This window comes from Sceloporus occidentalis, unplaced genomic scaffold (assembly GCF_023333645.1).
Source record: "Sceloporus occidentalis isolate IW3139 unplaced genomic scaffold, rSceOcc1.0.p SCAF_71, whole genome shotgun sequence".
NCBI classification, from domain to species: domain Eukaryota; kingdom Metazoa; phylum Chordata; class Lepidosauria; order Squamata; family Phrynosomatidae; genus Sceloporus; species Sceloporus occidentalis.
The window spans coordinates 1583351-1596827 of NW_028317051.1; the positions used below are offsets into that span (position 1 = coordinate 1583351).

Consider the following 13477-nt stretch of genomic DNA (forward strand, 5'->3'; position numbering starts at 1 on the left):
AATCTCTTTCTAGAATTATGTCCTGGGAATGGTATTCCACTATTCCCTATTCATGGTGATGTTAAATATGGTTGTAATAGTGTGTGTGTGTAATCTATATCTTGATATCCTACAATTCTACGGTCTCTCCCTAAAGACAAATTATTTAATAAATTTGCTGTCATGCAAAGCAGCTGATTGCAGATCACATGCTGCAAGGAACTTGGTGTGTGTGTGTGTGTGTGTGTAACTCATTATACACCACATTCCTTACACAGACTTCAATTAACTAATGTCTGATCTATCAAGTTCAGTTGTGATTTAATCTAATTGTGCGCATTTTTGTCTCCACGACAAGCCTTACATTGGAAAATACATTTAAAATACATCTACCGGTTGGATTAGTAAATTCATGAATTATATAATAAATATAGTGCCATCAAATTCTATAGAATTTAAATGACATAATGGAGGTTTACATGGGTCAAGAAATACGCTTAAAACCCAGTTTTGAAGTGACTGGGGAATAATTAAAGGAATACAACCAAGTCTGCCTTTTGATACGTACTAATGTTTGACTAAGGCTTTTGTCTGTGATATGGTTGTTTTCATGGCCTTTTGGTTGTGATCATTACATGACTGAATTAGCTACAGCGTATGAACTCTCAGATCTGGCACTGCGTCAAAAAGCAGACAGAAGGGGTTCATTGTCTGAAAGCATAGGATTTCTTTATATCTTATCCCAAATTGTCATAAAACCTGAAATGAGTGGAGGAAGTTGTCTGACACCAAAAATAAAAAGGCAGCTATCCGTTTTGGATGTTTTAGACTCTCTGAAATTATAGATTCAGTCACTGTTTAGAATATATCCTTAAAAAGGTAACCTGTGCCTTATAAAAGCGGAACGGGGTTTCAGAGTTGTTGACCATTTTAAGGTAGCCCATAATTTGTAAACATGGCTCTTAAGTAAAGTATTAGAATGTGAAAAAAAAAAAAAAAAAATCAAGCCGTTGCTTTATGCTAACGTTTTAAAAGTTTACCCTGTAGTTATTCATTTGTAATTATCAGGCATTGCTACTTTATTGCATTCTAGAAGTTAAAATTTTTGTTTATCCGCTATGATAGCCAGAGCAGTAACAGAAGGAATAGTAGATATGATTAAATGGGTTTTCCCGTATGTTTTACAGATTTTATTTTTTTTAAGTAAACTCCTTGTTTGGAACCAATGTTTCTGCACACAAATAAAACCATAAGCTGTAATGAAAAGTGTAGATGAATAAAGGGCTGCCTCCTGACATCAAGGGTTCGGTGAATGAGTTTGTCCTGTGTGTGGCACCAGGTGGCAGTGTGTAAGTTTTTTATATAGTCTCTAAATAAAATATAGGACCTGCAGTTAAACACAGTGGGGATCCAACTATGCAGTTGGTACAAAACCTGCTACAGTTCAAGTGCTATCAAAGGGTGTGGTATATATTCCTCTTCTAAAAGCTATACGGATGTACTTTTATTTTTAGTCATTTTAATTTGTTTAAAGACCAGTTCCTTTTCAAGTGCCTTATACCGGTATTTTCCTTTGGCAAATCAGGATGGAAACACATTGCTTGTTTCTCGGCAATAGCTGTATTCTTGGGATTGTATGGTAAACTTAATAATTTAAACCTTAACGAACAGACATGAGGTGGGGGATAAATCAGAAATAAATGACAAAACATTTGAGCGTTTCATTTAAGGCCCCAAGAGCCCTTTCTACCACAGTGCCTGACCCAACTTGCACATCACAAGTAGGATTTTACAATTTTATTATTACACACAATGATGAGATGCAGAGAACCACAGTGCAGAGTGCTTAGTGTTTTATTCTATGTATGCTAATAGATGTTTGTTAATGGACCCATGATTTAACCACTTGAAGGCCAACGATAAGGGTGTTTTCGGTTGCAAGTACTCAGTGGCACCATGTTGTTGCATCTGCCATAGAAAATGCTACTTGTGTCATGGCTTCTAGTCTTTAAAATATGAATTTGGGTTCCTCCCCAGTTGCGTTTAATTTTTTTTTATTTTTTTAATGAGGATGGCATGTCGGCAAGGGCTGCTTTCCAACTTTGCACCCAGGATGTGGGCTCTGATAAGAAAAATAACTTGTTTGCATAACAGTGTGCAATTCTGTGCGAGACAGATTGCTTTCCCAGGGCTGTGCATGATTAGTGGAGCCAGCACTGATAGTGTCCCAGTGAATTAGATCTGTGTTACGAAATGCTACCTGCCTGCATCGGTTTAAATGGAGGAACAATGGTTCTTTGAAACCGCTTGAGCTCCCTTCATGGACAGGAACTGTGTTTAACGCAATATTGTTTACTGTGCACTCTGTTTCCATGTACTGTGATCCTGGGACAAAGTTGGGACGGGCAACTGATTGAGTAAACATATCCATCTCTTGAATACTGTGGATCTCATAGTATTCATACAAATAATGGTGTAATACTACGTGCTATATACTTTTCTTTGTAAGCCCCTGCTGTGCTGAGGTGGCTGTGCCACGAAAACTCCACTGCTTTAGTAAAACTACAGGTAACTATTTCCTTAAGCTGGTGGCTTATTCTAGTCTTCTTTCTTTTGTATTATATACCCTTAACTCCGTTCTTTGATCATGATTTGCGTGAAATTATTTATTATAGTTCACTACACACACACACATTCGCTGACTTAAGCATCTGTGTGTATGAACCAGGATTTCCTCTTTCTGTGTCCTGGAATAATAGAATCGTATATCTTAATTTTATTCTATTCAAGGAGATGCCTGCTCTGAAGAGCTTACAGTCTAAACAGGAGTAGAGTGGGCATTCATGCAGATACCATCAGGGGAGGAAGCACAATAAAAATGTTGCAAAAACTTAAAACCTTGTCTGTGGAGATATGTGGGATTTTACCATTTATGGTGCTACTTGTTGCTTGACAAATTCTAGAGCCGTAGGACCTAGAATGTTACTCATGGGGCCTTACATTTCTGAGTATTTTGTACCACTCTTTAAAAGTACAAATAAACACAAACTGTCTCCTTGACATTCCTGCCTGACTTGTATCCCCGACACACTTGTCTATAGACCGTCTTTTTAATTGTTTGATACTGCTATTCATAACACACAGCACCGTAATGGAGAATACCTTGCCGGTGTGGCAGAAAGTATTTTTGACACAATTGTACCCAAAGTGTCATAGTTAAATATCCAACTGTAAGGCTAGATGTTTGCTGTGAATGTTGGTTTTTTTTTTTGTTTTTTTTCTTCATCCTTTTTTAATGTTTTTTTTTGGAAAGAGGCATAATTGAATCAGTCAGTTCAACCAGATATGGATGCCATGCAATGCTTAAAGGCCTCGGTGGGATTTAAAAAAAGGATTTGGAAGTTAATATGATGTAATAAAGAATAAAGGTCACCGTGTAGGATGTGATGCAACACTTTAAAGCCTTTTGCCTGAAAAAAGTGAATAAATGGAAAAGTTTTGGCAACAATAAGTGAGACATCCTCTCGCAGGCTCTTTTTAGTCAAGCCAAAACACAAATGGAGCTGGACACGGCAGGAAATGGAGTGCTACAGATCCTTCCTCATTAGAAGATACAAAGAATTTACCTATCTAACCACAGATTTATGTGCTTATTTTTTTTTATTAAAAATTAAAATAAATCTTTCTCTCCCATGATGATGGATTGGTGTTGGTAAATTGTAACTGTTTATTTGAGTAACTCTGTTTTCTTTTCTGTAGAAACTTCCTGGCATAAACATGAGTGAGCCGTTTGATTGTGGGAGCTGCAAGGAGTCCCTTTATGGCCGAAAGTATATACAGATGGACGAGGGACCTTATTGCATTCCGTGCTATGACAGCCTTTTTGCTAACACGTGTGATGAATGTAAAGAACTGATTGGTCATGATTCCCGGGTGAGTAGATCTAACTAAATTTAAAGTTGGTGGGAAAGTGAGGATTATCTTTCCATTTCTTAGAGAATTGGCGACAAGCTAGTTTTGCGTTATTGATACTTCTGTGAGGATGCAAAGAAGTCTGTTGTGGCTAGTTGTACATAGGTAAAGTAGGGGGATTACCTTTTGTCAATGACTTGGCTTTCATACCCTAACATTTCTGGTGCCCAAATGAGGATGAGTCGGCGTTCCAGAAGTGGGTGTGATGGCATGTGTGGCCACCTGCCCAACTTACCCAAAGAGTCAAGTGGGAGCCTGAAAGAAGGACTGTGTTGCAACAGCACAAACGTCCATTTTTTTAAATTATTGGGGGGGGGGGCAATAAGGGGAGATCATGGGATTTCCTTAACAGCACATGCTCACCACTGACTGCAAATGCCCAGGACAGTGGAACAGTGCCTGAAAAAACAGGGCTGTTGAGAGGGATGATATACACACTAATAGCCAGCTCAGCACTAGTGGTTTTTAGATTGACTAAGTCAAAGAGTCTACTACAGAGTTTTATACTTGTGCTATGGTTTTATTTATTTTTTTTTTATGTGAAAATATTGTAGTCATTGTAGTTGAGGACAGAGTTCAGCGGCATACTTAATTAACACCTGTCCTCCAAAAATGTGTACTCTACACTAAAGAGTTTAAACTACAAAGTATTTGTGGGCAGTTCCTTAGCCAGATTGGTAGACATTTTATATAACCAATGTCCCACAATTCACTTGCAGCACCATATTGGATTGGCTACCAATAAACACGTGCATCAACACCTGTGTATAAATAACTGCAGAGCTATCCTTGAACTTGCCTCAATATAAACTGTTCACCTTGTAAAGCTCCATAATTATGTGTTCATATTCGGTCAATTTTTACCCCTATTTACTGATAAGGCTTTGTCTGAGCAGCAAGTTATGGCAATATATACCGCAACACTTTTTGGCTTACATCGCACAGGAGCTGTATTATGAGAACCGCCATTATCATGAAAACTGCTTCCGGTGCTTTCGTTGTGACCACTCATTGGCAGACGAGCCCTTTACATGCCAGGATGATGAACTCCTGTGTAACGACTGTTACTGCAATGAATTCTCCTCCAAGTGTGTCAGCTGCGAGAAAACAGTCATGCCAGGTATTTAAAGACAGAATGGGATGTTTCATTCATTAAGCTATATAAATCATAATAATAAGTGTCTGTATGTGTGTATATACCTAATTTGCTCGATTTATAAGACGACCCCCCAAAATGTGAATATTAATAGAGAAAAAAGGAAAAGCCTGAAAATAAGACTACCCTATCAAAGTTTTACTAGTAAATATTTACATGTAAACTATTTTCATATTTAATAAAACTGATTGAGAAAAATGCATTTTTTGTTTATTTGCCAACCTGCCCCCCCCCCAGTTATGCACATCTGCCCCCCAGATATGCCTTATACCCTCCTATATGCCACTCTGCACCCCAGATATGCCTTATATCCCTTTTGTGCTTCAAACTGTCAAGTGGGGGCAGCTAGTGGACATCCTCTGCTGCTACTCGGGACTTCCGCCAGGGCTTCTATGACTGAGCACTGGAAGGTCAATCCGGTGCTCAGTCATAGAATCCCCAGCGGAAGTCCAGAGTAGCAGAGGAGGTTGTCTCTGGGGCATCGCGCAGTTGTTCACCGGCTACCAGAAAGGAGGATCCAAGTCTCCTGCAGCGCTTTGGGGATCCTCCTCTCTGGCAGCCAGTGAGCGTCTGCACGATGCACATAGACAACCTCCGCTGCTATTGGCGGCTACTTCCCCCCCGGGGCTTATATGGTGGAAGTCATGTCACGCCCGCGCTTTATCATAGAAGCCCTGGCAGAAGTGCCGGTTGTCTGGATCTTAGTCTTGTAGTCAGACCTATTTGCCTGCATTTGCTCTGAAAAAAGCCTTGTCCTATAATCGAGCAAATAAGATTGTGTGTGTGTGTAATATAATTGCATATCCCTTTGGGGCCCCTGACTGGTGTGTGTGTGTGTGTGTGTGTGTGTGTGGTTTTTTTTTTTTTGTTTGTTTTTTTTTTAAAGAAACTGATAGATGCTTATGGCTGTTTACATTTGTATACATTTTACTGATATATTTTTTATTTTTTTCAACCACAAAATGGTGGAATGCACAATCCCAGGCACATTAATGAACTTTGAGAAATCCTTAAAGTAATACAGTGATATTGTGTAAGCCGAGTAGCTCAAAAATTCATATAGGATAGCTGAGATTCAGAAGATACAATACAGTGAACCCCATGTGTTAAGTAAAACTTCTTATTTAAAAAAAAAAAACCAAAAAAACAGATCAGACTTTCCTTTTAACTTTGAATATATAGAATTTATGTATTCCGCAGCAACGTTACAATTCTTACTGCGTGATGAGTTGTTGTATTTGTCCTTGTTTAAAGTATTCACCCAGTCACTTTAACATGCAACTTAAGTGCTAAGGGGAAGAGACGAGAATACTAGCAGCTTAAGAAATATTTAAGTTGTATTTCTGGAAAAAAAGTGTGTCACGTCCTTGGTAGAGAGAGGAACAAAATGGAAAGCGTTTTGAAGCATAAAAAGCAGTACAATCTCTTAAATATATTTTTGCTATTAAAAAAAACAAAACAAAACACATTTCTGACAACAAAGAATGTTTTTGTAGCGGTAACACCTGTTAATCATACCTGATGGACATCAATTATTGTCTTTAGAGTGTAATATAAGCTAGGAACTAACGGTTTTGTAAACAAGGATCTGTGCTGTCCCTGATATAATCCCTTTACTTGGACACCACATGTTTATAGTTAGCTGTTCCCATTGTTTAATCTGTTAATTACCATGCAAAATATGTACATCAACCACCGCATGTTGTCATTTAAAAAAAAAAAAAAAAAAATCTACTTAATGTTGTTTGGGTTAGTTTCAGATCTTTTGTTGACCTTATCTCCATCTCGTAATTTAGGTTTGCAGGTCTTCTGGTTTTGTCTTGGCTCTAGAGCTTATCTGAATTACTGAAAAGTTTTTCCAGGACAGAAGAAATAGGATTAAAAGCTTTTCTGAGCTATAAATATTTAAAACGCCCTAAAACCATGAAGGATTTTTCCTAGAAAACAAATATGATTCCCTTGTGCAGCAAGTTCATATCAGATCAAGCAGAGACTGAAAAATCTAAAATAAACAATATGGGGCTTATTAATGTTTTAGAAATATAGTATGTATATGTGTACACGTCCCCTTATGGACCATTGACCAGTGAGACATTTATTTTTATTTATTTTTTCTTGTGTTTTATCACATGCTTACTGACACTGTTATCTGAAATCTTTTCTGGTCCTTCAGGCTCCCGAAAATTGGAGTACAATGGCCAGACCTGGCATGAACACTGCTTCATATGCAATAGCTGCAAACAACCTATTGGATCCCGGTCATTCATCCCAGAGAACCAAGCTCACTATTGCATTCCGTGCTACGAGAGCAAGTTTGCACCCCGCTGCACACATTGCAAAAAGGTAGGTGAAGCCAACTACTTTTCAGTCGTTCCTTTAAATCACATGCCTTTCTTAAAGTGCCTTTCATAGAGGAAGATGGAAATTCATTACTTTTGCCCTAAAGAGAAATTAGAATTAAAGTTTCTCAGTTTCTTTGTGACATTTGGAGGCATTCCGTTATTTATATAAACTGGAATAATAATATATTTTAATTTCTATGGTTAGTTTTATTGAATTTTCTACATATTGAATTGACTACACTTTTGGTAACTTAATTATATTCCCAATTCTCCCACACATGGGTATACTGGCAGCACAGCTCTTTTACCATCTTAACAGTGCTGTGGCATCCCTGATCACTTACCTCTAATATGCTAATGTGCACTCTGTTACAAAATAAACTTTTTAAGAAAACTACCTTTTTTCAGTAGTGTTAGTTTGCATTCCTATAAGCTGCCTTGGATTAAATTTCTGTGCAAAGTTTTCCAACAATTATGTATAAAAAATGTATGAGCTACTAGGGAACAAGATGACAGACATGCCTGGAAATGGTTCTCTTGGGACCAATTGATGAAATCAAACTTACGTTATCAGTTAGCAAATGTCTGAAGCAGATTTTAAACAACCCGATAAGAAGAACACTTCCAGAGAAATGGCAAGGAGGATAGCCATCTCAAACATTGATGCCACCTTTTTGTTCATAAATAATCCTTTGGTTGATGACCTGAAACCATATCCCCCCCCCCACCCCTGTTTTATTATTTTTTTACCTATCCTGTTATTTAGTACCGTATTTGCTCGATTATAAGACGAGGTTTTTTTCAGAGCAAATGCTCTGAAAAATACCCCTCGTCTTCTAATCGGGGTCGTCTTCTAATCAGACCTCAAATAGAGTCTGATTAGGAGACTAAGATCCAGATCCCCCGCACCGCTGCAGGGGACCTGGATCCTCCTGTCTCACCCCCCCCCCCCATCATACACACACTTACCGGTGCTTCCTGCTGTATTGCCGGGGCAGCGGGTTGACGTCTACGCGATCCGCGTAGACAACGTCCGCTGCAGCCGGAAGGAGGTGTGGCTAGCAGCGGGGGTTGTCTGCGTCCGTCGCGCAAACCTTCCCCGACTGTCAGAGATCAGAGTTCCCCGCACCGGTGCGGGGAACTCTGATCTCTGACAGCCGGGGAAAGTATACGCGACGGACGGATACAAACCCCCGCTGCCAACTCCACCTCCTTCCGGCTGCAGCAGAAGGCGACGTCAACCCGCTGCCCCGGCTGGAAGCACCGGTAAGAGAGGGCTGAGAGGGGAGGGGAGAGTGTGTGTGTGTGTGTGTGTGTGTGTGTTAGTTAAATGGGGGTATAGGGTGTGTGTGTGTGTGTGTTAAATGGGGGCATAGGGCATTTCTGGAGTGGCGTTAAGGGGGCATTTAATAGAGCACTCTGCCTCCTGAAATGCCTTATACACCTATATGCCACTCTGCCCCATAATATGCATTTTAACCCCCTAAATGCCAGAGTGGCATATAGGGGTATAAGGCATTTCTGGAGGCAGAGTGCTCTATACAATGCCTTTTAACTCCCTTAATGCCACTCTGCCTCCTGAAATGCCTTATACCTCCCTATATGCCACTCTGCCCCATAATATGCATTTTAACCCCCTAAATGCCAGAATGGGATATAGGGGTATAAGGCATTTCTGGAGGCAGAGTGGCATATAGGGGTATAAGGCATTTCTGGAGGCAGAGTGGCACATAGGGGGTCAAAAGGCATACCATGGGGCACAGTGGCATATAGAGGGTTAAAAGGCATATCATGGGCCACAGTGCCATATTGGAGTGGCAAGCCTGGGGGCAGATGTGCGTAACTGGGGGACAGGTTGGAAAATACAAGAAATAAAAACAAAAAAAATATTTTTCTCAATCATAGCTTTTATTAAAAAAAATAGTTTACATGAATTAACATTTACTGGTAAAACTTTTTTCCTTTAGGGTCGTCTTATATTCAGGCCTTTTCTTTTTTTCCTAAGTTAATATTCAGATTTTGGGGGGTCGTCTTACAATCAGGGTCGTCTTATAATCGAGCAAATACGGTATTTCATCCTAATAAAAAGGGTCCCGCATATGACATCATGGCAATGTTAGCACTGTTTAACCTGTATGTTTAATCAAAATATTTACATTCCACGATAGTAAAAATAACAGAATTCATACTTGTAGAGAAAGTGCTCATAGATGTACACTAAGGCTTTTCTTTTAAGCAGTATATGCATTTATATGGCTTCAAATACTTAATGGTATTAAATTCATTGTACTTGATTGAAAGAGACATTCATGTATTGTATAATCTTCCCATGGACATTATCCTTATCTACAATTGCAATATGTCTGAATGCTGGAATCCTTTAATGACAAAATAAAACAAATGATCAGTGCTCCTTTTGGGACATAACACAAATGAATTTTTATGATAACACGACCATTAATGTACTTTGACTGCCCCTGAAGTATGTATAATAGTTGCTGAATGAATAACCACAGGGTGTGCCCAGCTAACGCTGCCTTTTCTTTCTGTACTCTCCAGTCGCTGACCAAAGGCGGTGTCACCTACCGAGATGAGCCATGGCACAAGGAATGCTTCGTCTGCACTGGATGTAAAACCCAGCTGGCTGGGCAACAATTCACCTCCCAGGAAGACAAACCCTACTGCATTAAATGCTTTGGAAATCTGTATGCCAAAAAATGTGCTGGCTGCATTAAACCTATAACAGGTATTTGAGAGCTGGTAGTTTGTAAGGGGAGTGGGGGGTAGGGATTGTCAGTAACCCAGATCAAGTTAAATTGGAATGATATAACTGACTTCTTTTCTCTTGACATTTTGACCTTGCTTGCTTCTACACCTGGTCAAAACGGGTCCCATGGGCATGTAAAGTTTACATTCTCCTGCAGTCCACCACAGAAGGAGATCAAAAGATGTGGAAGGGTACTCCCTTCCCCCTTGAGATCTCTCCCCATAGCTGATGTCTGTTAAGGAACAGATCTTTTAATGACCCAGACCTCTCCTGCATATCTTACATGCTTACATTAGAGGTCATTGAGAGGGCACTGGTTTATGATGACATGGAAATATGCTACTGGTCATCTTAACGCCCAGTTTTCTGCACGAAAGCAAGTTGCAGACCTTAAAGTGCCAACACTGCGTATTAAACATGAAAAGGAAGTTTTTCTCGGTACAAAATTACATATAAATTGTTTGGTTTTTGTAAGCATGGAACCATAGAATGTGTCAGCCGATAACTATTTGGCCCAAGTTGAAAAACACATGAAAAGAGGGTCTATTCGTGAAAATAATTTTATTAGATAACCTAAGCATTTGCACTGAAATGATATCGGTGTATAACCAAAATAAATGGAGCCTTACAATTCACAGTACTTGTCCTGCATAATACTGCCAACTCTTCTACATGAGGATAGAAAAAAAAATTTACATTACTCATCTGAAATCTAAACTTTCCTCTTATTGGCTTCAATGAGTTTTCAACAGAAAACAGCTATGATTGAAGTCACAATAGTGGGACTTTCAAAAAAAAAAAAAATATGGGGGCTTCAAAGTTTTGCTAATGAAAAAAAGAAAGGAAATAGTAAAAGCAATACTCATGGACTCATTGGCACATAAGGTTCTAATTTATCTTTCTATATACAACTCTTACATGATGCCAAGCCAAATTTAGGGATTTCTGTAATTGACACAGTTTCTGAAATGGACAACCTTGGCAGCTGTCCAACTACCCTTGGTTTACAACAAACCTTTATTTCTCAATTATTTTAAGGTCCCTTTGTGACTCTTTGTGCTTGTCTAGATCTTTTTATTTTAGTTCTTTTGTTTGCTAGTGCATTCAAATAAAACTTAACAGCAATTCCCAAACTTCAGTCCAAAAGCCTTGCAGCAAGATTCCACTCGCTTGAATGTTTGATCAAACTGTAGGCTTTAGTATTAGAGGTGTGTGAGCAAGTCCTGAAACAGTACAAGCAGACCTCTGGCCCACACAACAACCCAACCCATTTGACCAGGAGTCTGGTAGTTTCGGGCTTTGCTCTCAAGCTCCCAGCTATACACGTGTATGTAATATGTGTGTGTTTTTTATACATCCATACCCCGTATTGGCTCGATTTATTGGCCGCACCCTTAAAGTTTAGTGCTATTTTAAAGAAAAAAATTATTTTTAGAGAAAAAATACACAGTGGAATGGTAAAACAGTATTTTATTTAAAGAACAGGAATACATGTATTTTAACATTTTTGGTATCTATTATGCAGTTAGTTGGCATCTGTTATATCCAAACAGATATTTGGAAAACAATAGCAATAGCCTTAATTCATAATGCATCTTACTTATAGATATTCCCCTCTGCGCCCCCTGCCCAAATGCACTATGTCCCCTAGAAATGACACTCTGTCCACCAGAAATGCCACTGCCACCTTCCCCAGACTCCCTGGTATCTAGCGGGGCCAGCCGGTGGACGGATGCACGCAGACGTCCACGGTTGCTGGAGAGGAGGACCCAGGTTCCCTAAATTTAAAAAAAAAAAAAAAAAATGCGTGTCCCGGGCGTGTGTTTAGCATCCCTGCTCTAAACCCAGATTAAAGTGGGGAAGCCTCCTATAAAGACTTAGTGTGTGTGTGTGTGTGTGGGTGGGGTGCCTATATTTGGGCAAATACGGTATATTATGCTCATTATATAGATTTCAGCTGCGATGCTCTGAAACTCCAAGCTGACTCATTTTAGAACAAGGGGAATGACTGCCTCTTCAGTTTCTCCAGAGAGAACCAGTTATATAACGGGGAGCACATTGTGTTATGATGGCCAATATTTATACAGCCAGAGATTTATTCGGGATTCCAACTAGAGTTGCCACTGGAGAGAAAAAAAAAAAAAACTGGCCACGGGGTATTAGGGATATTGGTGGCTGTAAGCATGATGGTAAAATTCCATCCAGGTAGTAAGTGTAGTCCCGACAAAAGCCTACGCTATGGTTTTGCCGGTATTTTCTATTTGAAACAACTCAGTATACCATGATATAATATGTAAAAGCACAGATCTTGCCTTCTAAATGAACTTCTAAATTTATAACCATCAGTTCATGGCAGCAGTGGGTTTTGTGGGGGATACGCTGTAAAGAATAGCAATATCTTCAAGACAGTAGGACCAGAGGGAAAAGTTGAACAAGAACTTTGATATGTATTTAGGTTTTGTGACAGTGTACACACACACACACACACACACACGTAAAAATCAATAATGTAACAAAATGCTCTTCTGGGTTTTTTTTATTTTTATGCTTGTAATATTTACTGGTTTTGTTTTTGGTTTTTTTCTTTACCTAGGATTTGGAGGTGGGAAATACGTCTCCTTTGAGGACAAACACTGGCATCACAGCTGCTTCAACTGCTCCCGTTGCTCCACATCTCTGGTTGGCAAGGGATTTATCCCGGATAACGAGGACATTCTGTGTCGCGAGTGTAACAGTGACCTATAAACTTATATATTGATCTACGCCAGGGCATGTTCAGTTATCTGTGGGGAACTGCAAATCTTTGTGGAGCAATATGCAGCAGAATTCCCAGTTTGAAAATACTGCTTGAAGCAAATACAAAAGTCTTTCCTTTACAACAGGCTGTTAGACTTTGCACAGTGATTTTTTTATTTTTATTTTTTTTTTATTTTTTTTTATATATCCTTTTTTTGTGGCTTTTGGATTTGAGCAATATCCTTTTTGTGTATCTTCTATATAAATATTAACTGAAGTTAAGGTTGTGTTACAAGAAAGGAATGATTGTTGAGTGATGACCCAAATGTATGCAAGGTCACTTAACCATTTTCACACTCAAAACAGCAAAGTATTTTTTTTTCTTTCGTATCTTGAATGACGTTATTGCATTTTGGGGGGGGGGGGGCTGCAAAGTTAATTTATATGAACAGTTGTGTTTTTCTCTCTTCTATAGAAACATGGGACATGATATACTTGGTATTAAGCACACAGATGCCATACCTA

General features: G+C 39.1%; 1 protein-coding gene across 1 annotated transcript; it reads left to right on the plus strand.

Moving 5' to 3' along the window:
• The first annotated feature begins 3756 nt into the window (after positions 1-3756).
• LOC149286258 (four and a half LIM domains protein 3-like) lies at positions 3757-12961 on the plus strand. The gene is made up of 5 exons (XM_089494286.1): positions 3757-3912; positions 4897-5071; positions 7281-7450; positions 10009-10195; positions 12810-12961. The coding sequence occupies exons 1-5, from the start codon at positions 3757-3759 to the stop codon at positions 12959-12961; spliced, it is 840 nt and encodes a 279-aa protein (XP_089350412.1).
• Positions 12962-13477: the final 516 nt, after the last annotated feature.